Source organism: Manduca sexta, chromosome 28 (assembly GCF_014839805.1).
Source record: "Manduca sexta isolate Smith_Timp_Sample1 chromosome 28, JHU_Msex_v1.0, whole genome shotgun sequence".
NCBI classification, from domain to species: domain Eukaryota; kingdom Metazoa; phylum Arthropoda; class Insecta; order Lepidoptera; family Sphingidae; genus Manduca; species Manduca sexta.
Window position 1 is genome coordinate 13242840 of NC_051142.1, and position 20959 is coordinate 13263798.

The 20959-nt window shown below is 37.1% G+C and overlaps 3 protein-coding genes across 4 annotated transcripts; 2 read left to right on the forward strand and 1 right to left on the reverse strand.

Annotated features, from left to right (window-relative positions):
- Positions 1-102: 102 nt before the first annotated feature.
- LOC115447858 (zinc finger protein 91) lies at positions 103-10364 on the reverse strand. 2 transcript variants are annotated; one of them, XR_005113363.1, is made up of 7 exons: positions 10002-10364; positions 8074-8206; positions 6473-8000; positions 5728-6228; positions 5323-5617; positions 970-5027; positions 103-911 (listed from the first exon to the last, which is right to left on the reverse strand). XR_005113363.1 is itself a non-coding variant. In XM_030175100.2 (7 exons), exons 2-7 carry the CDS (start codon positions 10119-10121, stop codon positions 2361-2363), a joined length of 5244 nt encoding a protein of 1747 aa, XP_030030960.2. In that variant the 5' UTR covers positions 10122-10179; positions 10272-10359; the 3' UTR covers positions 103-2360. The 2 variants fall into 2 exon arrangements, 1 of the variants encoding a protein (XP_030030960.2); XM_030175100.2 differs by having other exon boundaries at positions 103-5027; positions 10002-10179; positions 10272-10359.
- Positions 10365-10791: 427 nt separating this feature from the next.
- Positions 10792-14495, forward strand: LOC115447857 (E3 ubiquitin-protein ligase HERC2). Its single transcript, XM_030175098.2, has 2 exons — positions 10792-11570; positions 11926-14495. Exons 1-2 carry the CDS (start codon positions 10975-10977, stop codon positions 12401-12403), a joined length of 1074 nt encoding a protein of 357 aa, XP_030030958.1. The 5' UTR covers positions 10792-10974; the 3' UTR covers positions 12404-14495.
- Positions 14496-17401: 2906 nt separating this feature from the next.
- Positions 17402-20959, forward strand: LOC115447852 (protein arginine N-methyltransferase 9). The gene is made up of 2 exons (XM_030175093.2): positions 17402-17756; positions 17830-20959. The coding sequence occupies exon 2, from the start codon at positions 17850-17852 to the stop codon at positions 20034-20036; it is 2187 nt and encodes a 728-aa protein (XP_030030953.2). The 5' UTR covers positions 17402-17756; positions 17830-17849; the 3' UTR covers positions 20037-20959.

Consider the following 20959-nt stretch of genomic DNA (forward strand, 5'->3'; position numbering starts at 1 on the left):
TTAGGGGTAAAGTGTCAAGATATGTGCTGCCAATTGTATTATTTATGTTAACACCTTTGTAATTAGCAAATATGGGTCATATGTTGAATAAATACACATTAATTTAAATAGTTTATTTTTTTATTAAAACAATTTCACTGTGCTATGTCATACAAGCAATCGATTCACCGCATATAATATTCAGAAAACGATTACACAACTTAAATTTATAGAAAATTATTACTAACTCTAGGTACCGCACGACATTCACCAAACGATGTAAATTTGAATATTTTTGGGAATTGTAATATTGCGAAATTTCTTATTGAGTGTCAATAAACGTTTTTATTCAATGGCTTCTTACATGGTGCTCGACTGGCCGAAACACTGTACTTTCAGTCAATATTTATTAATTATCATAAATAAAACAACATACTCTGGCCGTGTAGTCACACAAAAAATAATTAACCACTTCTTTAACTAGAAGTTATCTAATAATATATTTTTATAATAAAAAAACGAAATATCATTTATCAAAGTTATTTCATATCAATTAAACATTTGTGAAATATCATCAACCAAGAAGATTTAATAATTCTAAACCAATAGTACATCTATTTGTCATGTAGGGGCTATTATATTCAATCACTCATTAGAAATCAAGTATTTACATCGTCTGATAAATTGTTGCAATGTGAATGTCGTGCGGGCTGTTCTTCTACACACCTTTGGCTTAAGATGGCTCTCCGAAACAAAACACATCAAAATTGGAATGATAAATTGGAAAACAAATATATTTTCAATATACAATATCGTAATGAAAAGGAGCCCAAAATATATAAGTAATAATCGTAGGTACCAAATTCAATAATTAATTCAAAATCAAATATTTCTGATCGCATCAAACTTCAGTCGCGTACAGCCGTACTGACCTGCCTTTGCCAGGGTGCTGGCAAAGGCAGGTCAGTCTCTTTAAATGCATTGCAATACCTGGAATACCATATACTTCCAATATCATACATACGGATTTTTTTTTCTCGACAAGTAAAAGTCCTGCATTGCTTGCATCCTGCACGACTGTAATGGCCATAGTTAATACGTCATAACAAAATAATATAAACAGTCTCCAAACGAATTGTTGGCAGAAACAAATTCAATCACAGGTGTTCAAAACAAATGCAAAATAACAAAATGATAAACATTAAACCTGCCATCCGAGGATCCTAATATTCGTATCTTTTTTTACAATAAACACTATAATCTTACGAGATATTTCTTAATCTTTAAAGCTTTAATGCATACTAACATCGCCGTTTTCGTACCCTTATTAAACTAAACAACTTTAGATTAAGTCACTGGAAATAAATTATTGACCAATGAAATTCACTCTACTATCTATAGTAAAGTCAACATAAAAATCACATTTGTCAATCAAGACTTTTATATTTCACAGGACGCGACTTTTGTACAGTGCACTTAAAAATACAACTTGTGGGTAATAGATTATACAATAAACATCAAAATATTTATGCGACCTGTGATTTCAATTTGTCATTCAGATCCATCAGAGGTACCGACAGCAATATATTTTCACGCACGATTGGGATAAATTTTATATAATAATCTAAAACTATATCTTACAAGTTGTGGAGAAACAGAGGTACCAAAATATCTTAATAGGATAATAATTATAATAAAATTGTTTCTAGACTTATTTACAAAACAATGTATTGGTTACTTCAACATGTGTAATATATTTTCTTTTGACGATTCGGGGATAAACTACACAAACATTCTCAGTATTTTTAATATATTTTTACCAAGTATATTATATATAGTATATTTAGAATCACACAAATGACTATTGTATAATATGGTCACACATTTTCGTCTACATTTACCTTGACTAATCAGATTCAGGCATGGAGTAAGCTGAAAATAACCATTTTATTATTTACAGCATACTAGCACACTCAGAACACAAAACAATCAAACACAAACAAAATCAGCCTATACTTGAAAAATCTAATTTGTTCATATACATTATTGATGTTACATGAATATCACAAAACCAATGTACCATTTTGCGACGCAAATGACAGAGTAAATAATGGCCGTGCTCGCAGCATGTGCATTATCGCATTTTGATGTTTGAATGAATCGAGTTAATGCACATTTCAGTACAACTGAAAAGCGTGTTCGCGCGTTTCGAGGACACGAGAAGTATCAATTTTGCTTTCGATCCCAGCGTATAAAACTTAGAGAGGTTCATCTACACTTAAAGTATGCGATTGACGAGTGCCTCATTTCATACGCGAATGGGCTTAAAAAAGAACATATTTGCGCTTAGTTTATAAATGACTAAAAAAAAAACATCCAAGTCAGTCATCAAGCATGATTGGCGAGCGGTGATCGACATCTGCTGATTCTTCGTCACTGCTTATGACAAATACGTCTTTGTCTTCTGCCTGACTGTTACTCTCACTATCCTGGCTGGCCACTTCCTCCTTCTGATACAGAGAGAGGACATCAGATATTACGGGAGACTTGAATGTGTCGAACTTCTTTACATCAGAGTCTTCATCTTGAGAGTACACTTCATTATCTTCATTCGTCCCATTCTCTTCTGGGCCGTCATCTTCGTCACCACTTTCTCCGTACAACTTCTCATCATCCTTCTCATCTTTCGGCACATAGGAGTTTATGAGAGCCACTAAATCTTCATTACAAGTGAATACTTTTGACGGATCACTGTCCTCTTTGTCGCATTCGTGCATTGTGAATATTTTGTATGAAGTAAAATATTTTCTGCATTGCTGACATTGGTTCAGAAGGTGTGCTCGATAGTGATTATGCAAGTTTGGGAATTCGTCGCCGCACACGACGCATCGCTCGGGCTTCACAGTCGCACGATAATGTATTTTTAAAGCGGACTTGTGCACGTTACGCATGTGCTTTATGAAAGGTCCGTATTTGACGAATTTCTCGCCGCATTGACGACATTTAATTGGCTTCTTATTATACTTACTACTTCGGTGGGTGAAAGCATGTATGTTAAATGCGTCTATGGTTTTAAATTTGAGGCGGCAGAAGCGACACGATATCGACCCGGAGCCCTTGTGTATTTTATCGTGTTTTAACTTAGAGTTAGTGCTCGTGATAGGCTTAAAACAGAAGTTGCATTCTTCGTACTTGGCATTATTACCGTTATTATAATTTGTGTTTTCTTCGTCGTCGCTCTCTATAGCGCAAAGGTGGTTATCAAAGTCTACCACGGAGTAGAAATATTCCCCACATTTCTTGCATTTATTCTCTTCATGGTAAGACAAATGTTTGTGCAAATTGAAGAAAGTTTTGTTACAAATACCGCATTTCTCCTCGATGGAGTCCTTAGGCATCACGATCCATTCGCTGTCGTCGCCGTGTTCGTCCTTCATGTGCGTGATCATGTCTCTGAACGCGACAAACCTTTCATCGCAATGATCACATTTTGTGGGATTGTCGACATTCAACACATATAGATGAGTAGTTTTATGTCTCCTATAAAGTGTCAATGTGTTGAATTTTTTCGGGCAATACCTACATCCATAATAGCCGATGGTTCTGTGGTAAATTTTGTGCGTGCTCAACGCGTATTCGTTTTCGAACACTTTGAAACAATAATCGCAAACGATCTCCTGCTTACCGGCCGACGCCTCTTTAGTCACGGCGATGCCGTGCTGCGTCCGCAGGTGACAATCCAGTTTCACTTGTAAGTGGAATGCTTTGTAACAAACGTGACATTTCACTCGCTTCGGGTGAACTTCCGTATCGCCCACTAATTTCTTTTTCTCGCACATGAATGATAGATGACCCTCGAGAAATCTGAGCGAGCTAAAGTATTGGAAACAGTAATTGCATCTCAACGAGTTGTGGTAGTCGATATGTCGCTGGAAATTGCCTTTACTAGCTAATATTTTATGGCACACGGAACATTGAAGGTCTTTGAGTGGTCCATTGAGATCCTCTTCTGTTCTATCGGCAATCCATGTCTCGTTGATGCCATGCTCGTCACGCAGATGGTGATGCAGACCGTAGCCCTTTACAAAGGTTTCACTACAGTGAGGACACTTTAACGGCTCGTCAATGTGCTTCGAAGCCAAATGAGCTTTTATATGAAGTCTATGAGACTTTAGTGACATTGCCTTTTTACCGCAGAACTTACATTTGTACAATATTGGTTTTCTCAGATGAGCCTCCTTATGGAACTGCAGTCGTCGTTCATCCATAAATACTTTAGCACACAGCTGACATGGATAATATCTTTGCGGTGGCGCATCTGGATCCGCTTTCACCATTTTGCTCTCGGGATGTGTTCGTTTTAGATGTCGAATGAGCTTCACCAAATCTGGATAATACCGCGAGCAGATGGGACATTTAACTTGATCTTTCCGTAGTCTCTCAATACGCTTCTTGTGGGATGTGTGGTCGAAATTGTGCGACTTCAAATGTCTACGGTAGAAATCTTCGTCTGTAAAACCTTTTTCGCAGAGGTGGCATTTGTAAGGGCCGTTGTCGTTCTCGTAATGCGTGCGTATGTGTATGGTGAGCGTTCGCTTGTTGGTAAACTGCACGTTACAGATATTGCACTCGTGTCGCGCGCCGTACAGCGACCCCTTCGACTTGTGCCATATAATGTGGTGTTTAAGCGAAACTTCCGAGTCGCACACCTTTCCGCATAGCTCACAAGTATGCGTGCCGTCAGCCACGCTCTTATCGCCGTCTTTGGGTATTCCCGGCCCGAGTCCTGCACTGTCTCCCCTTTTTTGATGTATAGACATATGGTAGAGGTACACTCTCCGATTCTGAAATACTTTTTTACACAATGAGCATTGATAGTCTTTGTTCTGGAAACGAGTTTGCTTGTGGAAGGCCATATGTGCGCGGGCGGCGCGGAGGTTCTTGCTCTTGCGGTTGCAGATGGAGCACGTGAGAACCTTCGGGTCCAGGTTAGTGTCGTTGTAGTGCACGCGCATGTGCATCTTGTAGTGCACTTGAAACCTGAATGTCTGTAAAAAGAATTACGATATTAGTATCATGCCCATTGCCCAAGACACACTTTTTTTTTCAAAAATATGTACTCAGTACTATGCAACAAGCCAACATAAATTTTTATTCCGCCCGCGTCGCTTGCATATGATTAAGATGCTTAGGGCGTTACCAAAAGGTAAGAGCTTTATACAATTTTACCGGTAGAATTTACTATAACGACAAGACAGTGTGGTGTCAATTTATTTGCAAAATTGAGCCCTAACAAAATTTTAATTCAATATAATAATTTTACGGAGTTGTACGATAACTTACCTCTTTACAGACGAAGCATTCCAGTTTCCCACTGGCTGCTTTATCATAACGCACGTGGCAGGCCATGTGACACTTCAGAGACGTAGCTGAAGGCATATTCTTGCCGCAAGTGGGGCATACAAACGCAGTAGGCTCGACATTGGCCTGGCCTTCGATCTTAACTACACCATCTGGCATAGGACTGTAGTCACCCTGCGGCCATTCCTGGGGCTCAGTCTTCGCTACTACGACTTCGCAGAACGCAGAAGGGTCAATACCTTGGTACTTTTTTGCATTAGGGGACTCCTGTTTTAATCTGTGGGATGAAACATAGGGTGGTTACGCATATTTTAAAAAAGGACTTAACGCCATGTAGCTATCGCAATATGCCTGGCATAAGGCTTCAGTTATACACAATGAAATTACCTGTGCACAAATTTGATGTGAGTGGATAGCGCGCTTAAGTTCTTGAAGAATTCTCCGCATTCGCCGCATGTATAAATATTGCGCGGCTTCATGTTCATCGATATATGCTCCTTATTATGCGCGTGTATGTCCTTTACCTTCATGTCTATATCGCAAATCATGCATTTCACGGCGCAGTCTTTGAGAGTGATACTAGCTCTCTTAAACCCCGCACACATGGTGTGTTTAGTTCGCTTGTGGTGCAACAACAACGCCTTGTAAGAAAACTGCTTCTCACAGATGTCGCATGTATTGTCGTCCGCCTCGTCCTGACTGGATTCTGCTTCGTTCGCATTCTCTTCCTCTTCTTCCTCTTTCCCGTCCGGTTCGTCATCCCGTTTCACGCACGACAATTCGTGGTTCATCAATGAACGTTTATATTTAAACTCTTTTTTGCAATGTACGCAATTTAATGTGTTTTTTGATGTGTCAGGTGTCGATGTGTTAGGCGTCACTACGGTTCTGGAAATAGGTTTATAGTTTTAGAAGCATCTATTCTGGCCAAAAATAATAAGGAAAGTTTCATATCAATCCTTCCCCATGCAATGCAAATATAATTTTTACTTATGTTGATAAAGGTATTTAATTCAACACAGATTATATGAATGGGCGTGGTTAGTCTAAACCAGCTCAGGGTAGATGACTGCATCAGAGCAGACAATAAAACAGAGCCCCTTATTACCTATCAAAATGTATGAATCCAAACCTGTTTTCGTCGCTGGCAGCTGCATCATCGATGTTGGACATGTGCGCCGCTAAATGCGTGATCAGCAGTTGCTGGGTTGCGAGCTGCTTGTTACAGAACCTACATTTCAGATCCTCCTCCTTAGAGTTCGCCTGCGAGCGTGTTTCCGGCTCGAAGTGATTGTTTTTTATGTGCGCGAAGTACGCCAACTTCTTAAACGACACCACCAGACAGAGAGGGCACTTGAAAGTTTCCCGACTGTCCTTCTTGGGGCACGTGTTAAAGTGCGCATTGTGTACGTAATAGTCGTCGAAAGTCTCGCGGCAATAGATACAAGTAACGGAGACCGTGCCGGCTGCGCGAGCAGAATATCTTTTAGGCGCGGCTGCGTGAACAACCCTTAAATGTTTGTTCAAGTTTTCCAAAGTTTTGAACTTTGAGGAACAAATATCACACTCCACCTTCACATTGTGCTTGCCGTCGACGGGTTCGAGACACACAAGCAACTGTTTCTGCGGCGACTCCAACGTCACTGATTGCTTCTGTTGCATATTCTGTAGCTTAAGGGGCGTCACAGTCTGTGGTTGTTGATTTTGTAATGTTGACTGCTTTTGTGGCGTTTTTTGTTTTAGCGGTGTTTGCTGCTTCTCTGGTGGTTGTTGCTTCTGTGGCGTCACCTTGCAGATCTGCTGGTGACGCTTCAACATTATCTTCAATTTATAAGTTTTGCCGCACTTTATACAGCTAAGGTCATCATCGTCGGGTACTTCTGGAACGTTTGGTGTCGGTGCTGTATTTCCCGCAAGTTCTTCTTTTACACTATCACGTTTGTGAAACCTCATGTGAGAATTCAAGGCCCGGTACGAAGTGTATTCATTAGGACACTTCTGGCATTTGTACAATTTTTTCGCAGCTGAGTCGTCAGAATCAGTGCCGGCAGTTTCACTTTTGAAACTGGAATCGCCATTGTCGTCATCGTCCGAGTCAATTGATGAATCCTTTGTGTTACACTTTGCTGTTTTACCTAATCTTCTGAGTTCATTGACACGTTTGGTGCTGCCTGGATAATCTTGCCTACTACTTGATGAGGCATTGTCGCTTTCGATGCTGTGTCCCCGCGCCGTGCTGGTCGGGGTCACAGTGCCCTCTTTGTCCAGACGGTGAGTTCTCATGTGGTTGTTTAAACCGTAAACTGTCTTAAATTCTTTGGAGCATTTGGTGCATTTGAACTCATTCTTTGGGGTTATTTCGTTAGGTTCTGTGCAAACACTCTCAGCTGTGAGGCTGCCGCCGTTGTCATCGTCATCAGAGTCAATGGAATTGTTCATGTATTTTGGTTTTTTGTTTGGCCTCGTAACGCTTTCGCGTTTGTTATTAGTGCGGTAGTCGTGGCGTTCGTCGTTGATATCGCAACCGGTTCTTCGCTTGCGGTCGGTACTCGCAGGTGTTACTTTCCCTTCGGTGGATACTGATTTGTTCACATTTGAATATTCCGTGTGGGTGGAGAAGGCGGAGTCGCTGCTCTGACGGTTTGGTGACAGCCCGAAACCTACAATGTTGATTTGGTTTATAGTCTCAAATGCACATTAGGTTTTAAGACATATCATGTGGAATGCCTTTACCTGGTGGTGGAACATAATTTCGACGCAGATCCTGATCCGCTCTCTCGCATTGCTGTTTGAAAATATATGCGCCGCTGAGTTTCTGTATGCATTCCGCGCATGCTTTGTCTGGTAGTCCATCCCCTTCATATATCTAAATTGATAATATTAAATTATTGCTGTAAGTAATGCTAATATAATACATATGTTAAATTATGAATGCCTGTATGTCACGTGAATAAGAAGTCTGTTAGTGTATAGGTTATTTTGTAAACAATCTTTAGCCTTAATAATGAATATAGAAACAAATGCATTAAAACATATTATGGAAGTGTGAATTTGATTAGTCTGAGCCTTATATAAAGAATGCGCCTTGTTTTCTTTCTGCCAAAGATTAAGAGCAGATTATCATAGACACATTTATCAAACCTGTTGTAGTGTATGAAAGCAGACAAGTGTTAAATATCTATTTAGGAATGCATTCATAACAACACAAAACAGTATAGTATATGAGGTGCACTTTTCATGTAGTTGTTACATTGAAATTTGATGAATTTTGTTTTCACAGCAATAAACATGGCATGTCCTTTCCAAGTGGTCTTAGATTGGAGCAGCTCTTCAATGCATATTATTTTAAGGGATGCATGATAGTAGACAAAAGATAAACACTTTTAGAAAATCATTGAATTATAATGATACAGCATAGAAAATAATTTTAGCAATCTAAAAGTATTACGAATGTTGATACATTTAGGTTTAATTTAACCCAATATTAGTAGAAATTAAAGGTCTTTCCTTAATTAAAATGTGTTATATATGATTAGTGTTCATGATATTGAATAGGCCCAATAACCACATTTAGTAACACATATTACAAAAACAATATGTCCAAGAATAGTTTTTTGAATAGATAACAGTTGTGATATAATTATCTGGGCTCTAGCCTCTGTTTAAATAATTCCTTCTACAGGAGTTTTCTATTGACAGTAGGCAATATAATTACTTGACATTTAAATGTTTATCATCATCAATACAGTGCAGTTTCACAGAGTTCTTTGTAATTCACCTTGAGTGGTGTTACTGTTAACTTGTAACACTTCTATCAGATAAGCAGTTTGCTCAACTTGCCATTTAGTTATAGAGAAAACACAAACCCCCTTATTCATAGACGTTTTTTATCGAACGATCGAGTAAGGCTGTGATAACAAGTCTGTTTCTCAGTGCTGACGGCATGGCAGTCTTCGCAGTGCGTAGACGTAGGGTCGTTGTGATTGGCTAATATTGAAATACAACAATAATAACCAATCACAACGGCCCTATGTCTATTTCTCAGTGCCGTTGGGCACTGAGAAACAAGCTTGTTATCACAGCTTTACTCCGTCCTTAGATAAAAATCGTTTATGAATAAGGGGGTTAGATTCTGTCTTCAACTGATTCTACAACCACTTCATATGATACCTTATTGTTTGACTAACATATATTTGGCATTGAATAATGTTAATTGGTTTTGGCCAAAATAATAATGGTACAATAACTTGAAACTTAACTGATTTCTACCTCATTTCAGTAGGTTTAGATTACTAGTTACTACTGTTTTAAAGTTATAACTGAACAAATGGACATAGGTTTTATGTAGTAATGAAATAAGGCACAATAGTTTCATTTCCACTAGTCTTTCTTAAAAAGAACACATAGCGAGATATTCAAGCATGGTAAACTATCCCTCACTATTTTTCGCAGGAATTTATACATGTTTCCCCCCGAGACTTGGCAAGTAACGCTATTATAAGTGTATGTATATATGTAGGGAATACCGCCTGTCCAAAGCAGTTGCATTTTGTCCATACCCTGAACGCCCAAATAATATACTCTCGTTGCACATGGACTTATAATTTGGCAAAATGTCATCACTCGTCAGTGAAAAAAACTTACAACACTTAAAACCTTACCTTCACCCGAGAGCATTCCATAACCATCTCCGCCAGTTGGACCCCATTGTCCACTGTGAAGATGGAGTAAAAATCGCCCAATTTGAGGCATAGTCTGCATTTCCCGATTTCAAGAGCCATATTGATTTCTTGATTCTTAAAAACTTCATGTCACCGAAATCCTCATCGCATACAAACACTAACAGAAATTCAGCAATCGTTGAACTTACTTCTAACTTAGTATCAACTTACATCATAAAATTAATTACTGATCTATTTAATAATCCAAACCTCAATATATTCAAAAAACGTAAGTACAAAATTCTTCACCGGCAATCACACACTCATACAAGCTTTTCTTTGCAAAAGCAAATCACTAGTGTTGTACCTTGCAGGATACACAGCATGTCGAAACAAGAATGAGTGCATTTATGGAAAAGGGGCCTGAAAATGGAAACATTGATGATTACAATGCACCACTTCATATTACATATAACTTTGTATGGAGAAAATCTAACGCAACCAGACTGTGAGGCAATAATTAAAAAAATGTTATCAATTCTGACTGTTTCGCTTTATAATATCATTTTTATATCTGAATACCGAACATTTTATATGCCCCGTTCAAAGTATTTAAATATTATAGAATCTGAATATAATTAACGACTTTTCACAGTATAGTTTTTAAAAAAAAATCTGTAAAACTGAAATCGTTATTCGCCACCTCAGAACAATGACTGAGATCGAGTTCGCCACACTGGTATACTGTCAGTGTCAAGTGACAACTGTCATTTGTCTGCTGTCAAGATTTCAAATACCTACCTATATTTTTAGCGCGCCGGTTTGCAGCCGGTGAAACGTAGTGATTATATTTTCTTTGGCCGCCGGTACCCACATTAAAACAAGTTAACTTATATTTTTTTATTGTGATTTATAACAAGCCACGGTTAAGATTATTCTCATATTTAAATTTTAATATCAGTAATCAATAAACATGTATATCGTATCTGGTTCGAATATATTTACCCAGTGGTCGCTGACGGGTAGTGTGTTCCCTGAATTTCGAAGATTATTAAGATCAAGATGTAATTTTCCGATAAATCGTGCAAAACTTATTTTTATTCATTGGTCTTATAATATATTTCTTATCGAAGGCACATTCTATATAACGGGTACGTTTTACGGGAACGAGAACATTCGTATATTGAATTTGCCAGAGGATTGTACTTCGGAAAATGCTATTGTCGCGGGAAATGATTACAAAATAGTGGTGATCCGCAGAAACACAACCACGTATTGGGTAATTAATTTGGAAAATATGGAACAAAGAGAAAAAAAGGAATTATGTATTGAAAGACCAGTGGAAGATAATGCGAAGAAGATGAAGCTTAATGATCACATTATTAAAATATCTTTACTGAACGATTCATGCCTTTTTCTGACCGAATGCGGTTACGTGTATGCGGGCATTCTGGGCAGCTATGTGGACACATCACATTGTGTTGGGAAGGTGGTAGATATTGCAAGCGGATATGAACACTTTATGCTGCTCACAGATGCTGGGAAAGTTTATACATGGGGTGAAGGCGGGTAAGTCAAATAATGGAGTTATTAACTTTTAAGCCCCCTTGTTCCCCAATAATCACTTTAAGTAAGAAAATGTAGTCATACCTAGCAATGGTGAAAGGTGACATTTTCCAAAAGGGTATGTGTCACAACATATAGGTACTACTAATATGCATAAATGCGGCCTGCACAATTTTTCCAATGAAAATTAGTTTTTATGTAAGTTATGAAAGGGAAGTCAGCAGGAATTTGGTTATATTGACCCTTCACCACTGCTACCTAGTGTTTTGAAATGTTTGTGATAAAGATTTGTTTACTTTTAAAATTTATTTTATTTTATCTTCTAACATCAAAAATTCTTAATATGCATTCCTTGCAGGAGACTTCAACTTGGTCATGGGGATCTGGAATCTTCAGATGCACCAAAAGAGGTGGAAGCATTTTCGGGTGTCAAAATTGTGAAAATCAGGGCTGGAGGTTGGCATTCATTGGCTCTCAGCGAATCAGGCGATGCATATGTCTGGGGTTGGAATGATGCAGGGCAGCTTGGCATTGATGAAAATGCAAGTGATGAAAGTCTTTTCTTACCTGTATTAGTTGATATATTTCAAAACAATCAAGGTAATTTTAACATTAAAGAAATTGCTTGTGGATCAAAACACACTGCAGTATTGTTAGAAGACAATTCTGTTTGGGCTACAGGGTATAACAAATATGGCCAGTTGGGCATGTGCCCTAAAACATATCCTGTCATAAAAAAATTTAGAAAGCTACGCAGATTTCATAAAGATGTTAAAATGCAATGCGGTCCTTGGAATATTGTTATCAGTTCATCTGAAATCGAAATTGGTGTATAAAGTTCATATATTGAGAACAGTATTAACAATCCGTAATTATCCATTTAATCATCCCAAAGACAAATTCCTAGTCTGTACAATCTGTGGGCTAGTCTTTTTCTGCTGCTGAGAAATACACAGCTGCTCGGTTGTATTGCATCTTAGTCAGAATTTAGAAGATATCATACCTTAGCTATTAGGATATCATTACACTGGTTATAATTACACTTAATTACTAGTTATAATTTCTTAAGTTCCATTGTGATGAGTGCATTAATGTTCCAAGTTCTTTATAAAACAAACTGCAGGGGGGTGTTGGTAATAGTTTATGTATAGTGGTGTTTGTCACTGGAAAATTTAATTCATTCCTATTCTTTGTATATTATAGTTACAGTAATCCTCTTTTAGGGTCAGCACATACCAGGCGTTGAATATATTATCTGTTCTGTCTTTTCTGTTTGAAAAGTCTGTTAGTGCAAAAGTGTTGGCATAAAGTCCTTTGCTAACAAGGCTGTGAGCACAATAGTACAAGTAAATTATCTAATTATTTTATCCCTCCATTATATAAGGTCAAAACTTTATATCAAAAGTATATAAAAATCATTTAATTATTACTTACTAGACTTGCTCTGCCCCTGTAATGTATGTGAGAAAATCCATACTCATAAATGCAAAAGCAATTCTGTCTGTTTGTTATGATTTTACAGCTGAAGCACTTTACCCATTACAAGGGCATTTATTATGAAGATAGTATGTGACTCTGGGGAGGACATAGGCTACTTTCTATTCCAGGAAAATATATATAGGGATTTTTATTCTGGAAAACCTATAACGTGGGTAACGCCGCGAACGGAAACTAGCAAATCATAAAATGATTTCATTAGGATAAGTTAAACTAAGTACTGCAAACATTTATTGGTGAAAATAATGTTTGCTTGCTGTTAATTATGATCTCATTTTATCATAAATATTTTATTGTCTGAAACTACCAACTCATAGTTTATAAAATCTTTACATAGGCTATCAGTAGTATATTTAATAAAAAAAAAATTATTTTTAGTATAGCCAGAGTCTTCATTTTGGAATTGGTGATATATATTACATCATCTAGGTTACAAACTTGTTTCACTTTTTCTTCCCGCCTAATATGTTGCTTAGCAATTGATATTAGTTAATTATAAGTAGCATAGTGTTTTACTTTGGAAAAGAAAATATATCATAAAGGCTATAATATATTTTTGATGTAACATTATTTATTCTATTTGTGTTCAAATTTATAGTATATAAGAATATAAAATAATTAACTGGTTTTCTTAAAAAAAAATGCAGAGTTATTATTTTATATTTGGTATTTACACCTTATTTTACCATGAGGCATAAGCTCTATTTTTTAAAGCATTAGGTAGGCAAACAAGTCAAAAATTCATTTGTAAGCATATCATACAAACTTTATTCTGATTTACCTATTTTCACTATCGATCCGTAAATCGAAACTGGGATTTACTTCTAATCACTTTTTTGTGAGTTCATAACTCGGTAACTTGATTTTTTCAAATATGGCGGGGAAACAGATTGAAATAATGTAAGTAGAAAAATTCGCAAAATAAGTTCTATAATTCATAAAGTGGGAGGGGATATATGCGTTATGAAAGCATGATCATTATCTTGAAAAAAATATTTTTTGTCTTAAGTTTCATATTTTTGCCTAGAGATCAATTGTAGCGTTATAATTTTATAAATACCTTGTTTTGTTTTGTGGTCACGAAGTTTTGCTGCTGAAAATGAAGTTTTCCCACAATCTACATTTTCAGCAGTCGTCCAACCCAACGTGCAATATTCTATATAGGTATATACCTATTAATGTATATATATACGGCTAGTCTTAGCAACTTAAATAATATTCTACATGTAATTTATTACTTATACCAAACAATTAGATTAACCTTTTTGAATATCTTTATGTGGATGGAAATTTTGAAATAAAGAATAAAAAAATACAAATAAGATGTTTTATTAAATACTAGCTGTAAGAGATTATGTAATCGATTAAAAAATAATGTCATGTGTCCCATCCCTACACAACTCTCTCTAGTTCCGGTGCTCAGCCATGTAACATGTCTGTACAATAATATATAATTGTAATGTCCATTAATCACAATAAATACATATTAAATAAGAAACCTATCATTATTTTATACTAGCTTCCGCTCGCAGCTTCGCCCGCGTGGATTTCGGACTTCAAAAATGGAGCCGGTCGCGAACGTTCGAGAATGTTCGTTTTACGAAGCTACTCGCTAGGTGATTCGCTAGCCTCTAGGTGCCAAGCAAGCCGCCTGCCTGTGCGTTCGCGACCTTATATATATACAAAAATAATCCTTATAGCATGATTCAGTATTCACGCATGATGGCTTATTATTAGCGTATTTCATGTATAACTTTGGTGTTTCTATACCGATTTCTATGATTCTTTTTATGGAATATTTAATAATGTTAACTTTTTTTAATTAGGGGATGACAGAGTGTTATAAACGTAAGAGTAGACAAATATAATGAGAAAGCTTCGAACTGCTAAGCTATCGGGAGTTACACGTGTTATTGTGAGTCAACCATAAAAGATAGACAGATGCTGTCGTGGGATATTTTTTACATAATTTTAAGGAGAACATTTCCGTCATACATGATTTCTGTGTAGCATTAACCATTAAGGTTGCACACGCGACGGAAGCTTAAAAAATGGAGTAACTTCTCCCGTTTTCCCAACATTTCCCTTCACTGCTCTGCTCCTATTAATTGTAGCGTGATGAAAAGTATACTATAACCAGCACAGGAGTATGACAAATAATTGTACCAAGTTTCGTTAAAATCCGTCGAGTAGTTTTTGTTTCTATAACGGTTATACAGACAGACAAAAATTTTACTAATTGCATTTTTGGCATCAGTATCGATCCCTAATCACCCCCTCATAGTTATTTTGGAAATATATTTCATGTACAGAATTGACCTGTCTACAGATTTATTATAAGTATAGAATAGATATCTATTAAGAAGCTTCAATTACGATTTCGTAATCCGCGAGGTAGTTAGGTAGGTAGGTATATAGGTAAGTAGCTGATATTAATCATAATATGCATATAAGTGCACGTATACAAATGACTAACCAATGTCTCACAGTGCAGTGCCAGAAATCAGAATGATTTCTATATGACACTAGAAACCGTCCATGCGTTATATTGTCAATGCAGCCCGTCTCTAATAATAATTTGGCTCCACAGATATCTATCACCGAAGGATGATAAAATAGTGTTACATACTATACTGGATGGTAACGCCACATGTCAGCGAAATCTATACTATTATATAAAGCTGAAAAGTTTTTTTGTTTGTTTGAACGCGCTAATCTCAGAAACTATTGGTTCGAATTGTTCATTAATGCTCCGCTACTGTTGGTCACAGCGTGATGTTACATAGCCTCTATCAGGGATGGCGAATCAATGACACGCATGCCAATGGTGGCACATGACTAAATAATTTGGGTACGCGAGGAATATGCCCAACATTGTATATGTATCTTTCTTTGGCTTTAACATCAAATACAGTAAAGCCACTTTTGAGCCCCGATAAAAAAAAAATTAAGTTGAGTCATTAAAAAAAGTCGCTAAAAAGGGGCACTTAGAATAGATAAAACCGGTCCTGGATGGCACGCTATAGGTCATATTTTTTTATTTATAAATAATGGCTCGTTAAAAATTTAAGGTAAGCAATCCCTGGCCTATAGCCGTCCTCGATAAATGGGATATATAATACTTACTTAAATAATTTTTCAATTCGAACTAGTAGTTCCTGATATTAGCTCGTTCAAACAAACAAACTTCAGCTTTATATAATAGTATAGTTAAGAGTTTTGATATTTATAATATTATGTTTTTAATATTTACCTAAATAAAACGATTCATTAATTTTAGCAGACTTTTTTCACCCTATGAACTTTGATGCCCTACAAGATTTGCGGCCCCGAATACTAGTTCCCGAGTGCCTCTAGTTGTTTTTTTTATTGCTCTGAATGATGAGACGAGCTTGCCGTGCACCTGAAGAAACACCATCCAACACCTTGAATTGTAAGTAAGTATTGTTTGGTATGCCACTGCGCTCGCCGTCCTGAGACATGAGATGTTATGTCTTATTATGTTCAGTAGTTACACTGGCTACAATACCCTTCGAATCGGAACACAACAGTGACTAAACACTGCTGCTTGGCCTAGTGTAAAATCAAGCCCTGGAGATTATTATTGTTATGTTTATTACCATTATTATGTCGTCACTATAAACCAGTCTGCTAGTTTAAGAAATAGTATCTCCAGGGTAAAAGGCAGCATTTCGATTTACCTAATTATCTTTATCCTTTTAGCGCAAGACTAAAGAGTGTCTTTCGGATTATGGTATCTCTGCTTAACCACAAACAAAGGTGTCGTTTTTTTTCATCCTGAGTAAGTATTTTAGTACCCCTCTGAGGTAATTCTTGTGCGCTTGGTCTCCACACCAAATGCACGCCCATGCATGGGGGCACATTTGCCGCGACCTTAGGCACACAGTTCAGTGTGTATACCTCATGGTTGCTAAATACACATTGAGGCCTATAAGGGTTTGCGAACATTTCCACTCCCTCTCCCTTCCAACTATCCTGAGATGGCTCCTTTTCCTTCCTCTTCTCTTCCTCACCCTATCTCCTCCCTTCTTCCTCCCAGGCTCTGAGAACGGTTAGCCGTGGGTCGCCAGCGTACCGTCCGCTGGCACCCGCGGTGATAACGGTAGGGCCTACCAACTCCTCACAGGGACTGCCATGGTTGCTAAGCCGGGGGATCGCTTGTACACCGTTCGCAGGGTACCCCCCCCCGGTGATAACCACGGCAGATCTCAAAAAAAAAGTACTTAGTTAATATGTGTATACAATTTTCATATTCATTAACTATATAAGTGAAATAAAAATAAAATATTAGAAAAAGTATGTACCTACTTGATATTTGTACTTATAGAAAATTTATTTGAGTTTTTAAATCGAGCACTATTTTTCCTTCATAGAATGGAACGACAAAATGTCAAAGTATTGATTGAACGACCTTTGATTTCTTTTGTATTCTATTTTGTTTCATGCATCGTGCGCATGTGTATTACACAGGTGCGAAAGGGATCGTGATAGTACTTATTTTATATAAATGCAGCATGTCTGTGTTATTGTGCGATAAAAATTGTTTGCAGACGTCGAAGCGCGGTAGTTGCATTTAAAATTTGTATTTTAAAAATTGTTATTCAAATAGTCCGCGAGTTGTAAACATTGAAATCATTTCCTCAGATCTCGATTTACCTCGGCTTCATTTACGTGAGTATTTAACTTTATTTAATTTGAAATTAATATAGATTCAGTGTCTACATTACCGATATCCTATTTATAGGACCGCAAAAATCAATAACGATGGAGGACCTAGCCAGGGAATATGTTACATATGCAAGGCAATTTTCAAATAATGGTTCTCTGAGTAAAGCATTTGATTTATATATTATGGCTTTCGAAAAATGCCCAGCTATTAAGAATCGGCACGAGGCTGAATTCCGCGGTGTCATCAACAAGTTGAATGAGGTCCTGGCTAAGGCTGACAAAGTTGAAGAGATCTTTAACAATTATGGCCAAGCCATAGGATTCTATCCCACAAATATGCATATTGTGAATGATATTGGCAAATACTTGTACAAGTGTGGTTTCTACTCAGAGGCTTGGTGCCACTTTAACAAAGCTTTAGGTATAGACTCTGGATTTGTGAATGCAGAGAAAAACTTAAATTCTGTCAAAAATATATTGATGCAACGATGGCACTTCCGCATGTTAAATGACAAGATCCGCAATGAGGCTTACCAGGCTGCCATCGGTGATACTATTAATCCTTGTTTAGATAGTGTTTTGGATCTAAGTTCCGGCCCTTGCCTTCTGTCTCTTTTTGCCTATCAACACAATCCAATTGCTATTACAGTTGTTGAAAGTAATGAAGTGATGACACAGTTAAGTGAATCTATAACGCAGGGGATAGGGATATATGATATTATTATTTTGAATCAAAAGTCCACTACTATGAAGTACCTAGATATTGGTGGCAAGCGGTCAGTACTAATTACTGAGATGTTTGATGCTGGGCTCTTTGGAGAGCAAATCCTTCAAGCACTATCCCATGCCTGGGAATACCTCATTAACAACATTGGCAGGGTGTTACCCCGGAAGGCAGAGTTCTTCATAGTTGGAGGAAACTGTGACCGTCTTCATCACAAATATCAGCTGTCATGGGAATCTAAAAACATGTTAAACATCTCCAATCTGGATGTCCATATTACAACTTCAAATCAAACTTATGATTGTAAGGATGTTCACTTCTTCAAGGATTTGACATTCTTGACTGAAAACCAGTCAGTTCTCGAAGTAGACTTCAATGATCCTAATGATTTAAAAGAGAAACTGACACGTACTGAACCATATGAAGTTAATGTTAAAGCCAAAGAGTCTGGTACAATAAATGTTTACATTGGTTGGTTCAATTTGTATTTGACAGATAAAATCACCATTACAACCAATCCTCAATCTAGCAAAAAAGCAATTACATGGCAGCAAGCTGTATTCTTTGATACTAAAAATGTTAATGTAAAGGCTGATGATACAATAACTTTGAATGTAATGTTGAATGGAGGGAAACTATCTATGGCACCCAGTGATTCCACCAACCAATTTATAAGAGTATCTCCAGATACAATGCGTTTTATGAATGATCCAGACTATACCAAGATGATAAATGGATGCATTGGGATGGCGAGTGTGTATCTAGGACAGATTGCTGACATTTCACAGATCAGCATTATAGATTTGTGCCCATTCCCTTTGTTTGGTTTTCTGATGGTCAAAAGGGGTGCTCAGTTTCTTACGTGTTACGCAAAGACGCCCGAGGATAAGTGCTTCTTTGAGGAGGTGTTTAAAGCAAACGAGATACCCCTTACAAATGTGAAAATCTTAGTGGGGGAAGAATTATCCATCGACGCTTTCAGGAATGATAAATATCACGCTATATTCTGCCACGTATTGGACCCCTGTGGCGATGTTAATAATAGTAGCATGGAGATTGCTTTACACTTGAAAGACCGCCATCTGATGCAAGGCGGCTTGTTCTTACCTGCTGACGTAAAGATTGTGGCACAAGTGGCGAGCAGCCAGTGGCTAGACTTGAGCAACCAAGTCTACAACGAGAATGCGTGCGGCTACGATGTGGCACGTCACACTAGTAGGTTCCAAGTTTCGCAGAACTTCGACATTGATTTGACCAACTTGGAACACACAACCCTTACTGAGCCTGTGGACGTGGGATCTTTGATGGACCAGTCGCGGACGCAAACAGTTATCGTGCCAGTGACCAAGGCCGGCGAAGCTAATGCTATACTTTGCTGGTACAAAATTGAGCTAATGGAGGAACTGAATGAAGTCTCAACTAACAAAGGTACCAGCTTCACATATGCCACAGCATTCCTGATCCCGAAAATTACTTTGACTACGGATAAGCCGCTCAAGATGACTCGCGCTTCGGGCCCCAACGGCTCGTACAAAGTATCGTTCGAAATCGAAACATAAATTATGTATTTCATGTTTGAGCATTTCGTTATGCAATTATGATCTCAATAGTAGTTTAATGTCTCTATGTTTAGTTTACATATGATGTATAACACATGGGATAATCCATATAATATGTACTTAGAGATACTCATCGAGTTTAATGTGTCACATATTTGAGGGCACTTCGTGCGAGCTTGTATCTCTTATTATTTATTATATTACTACATACTTATTGTTAAAAAAATAACTTTAAAGACGAGCAGGTAGGGATATGATTACACTACAGGGTGTCGACGCCTTTAATTTATATTAGCCATTTTATTTAAAAATAATTAAACTTGCTTCTATTTATAAATTGGAAGAATTGACTCGTGTTGTAAAAAAAGAGATGTAATGACAAAAAGTCGTCTTTATTTTTATTTTAACCAATTATGAACACCTAATGTAAGCCAAATACATGTGATGAATGTTTGTGCCACTCATGTCTATATTTTGTATACGTACTTTATTAATTATTTGTATGTAGATTTTTTATTCTAAACGCTCAAATAAAAGCACCAAATTGTAAGTGTAAGGCTTAACCAGTTCAGACTAAGGCCGTTTCTTGATAGATGGATTTTTCAAATATAAGTATCCACCATTTTTATTTAAAAAATAAATTGCCCACAATCTAGATCAATCGGCCTATTTCACATTCTATATATAGTCTGAAAGGGTTAAGGAGAGAGGATGTGAAGGAATGTTAGTTATAAATGTGTGTTAAATTATTCTCATATCAAATAAAAATCTCGGCTCTCAAAGGGTCTATTTAAATGTACTACGTAGATTTCATGTTATATTACGATAATATGCTATCCATTGTCCAAGTTTTGAACTATTTATATATACTATGTTATATGTGTAACAAATATCTACTTATGAAAATAAAATATTAAACGTAA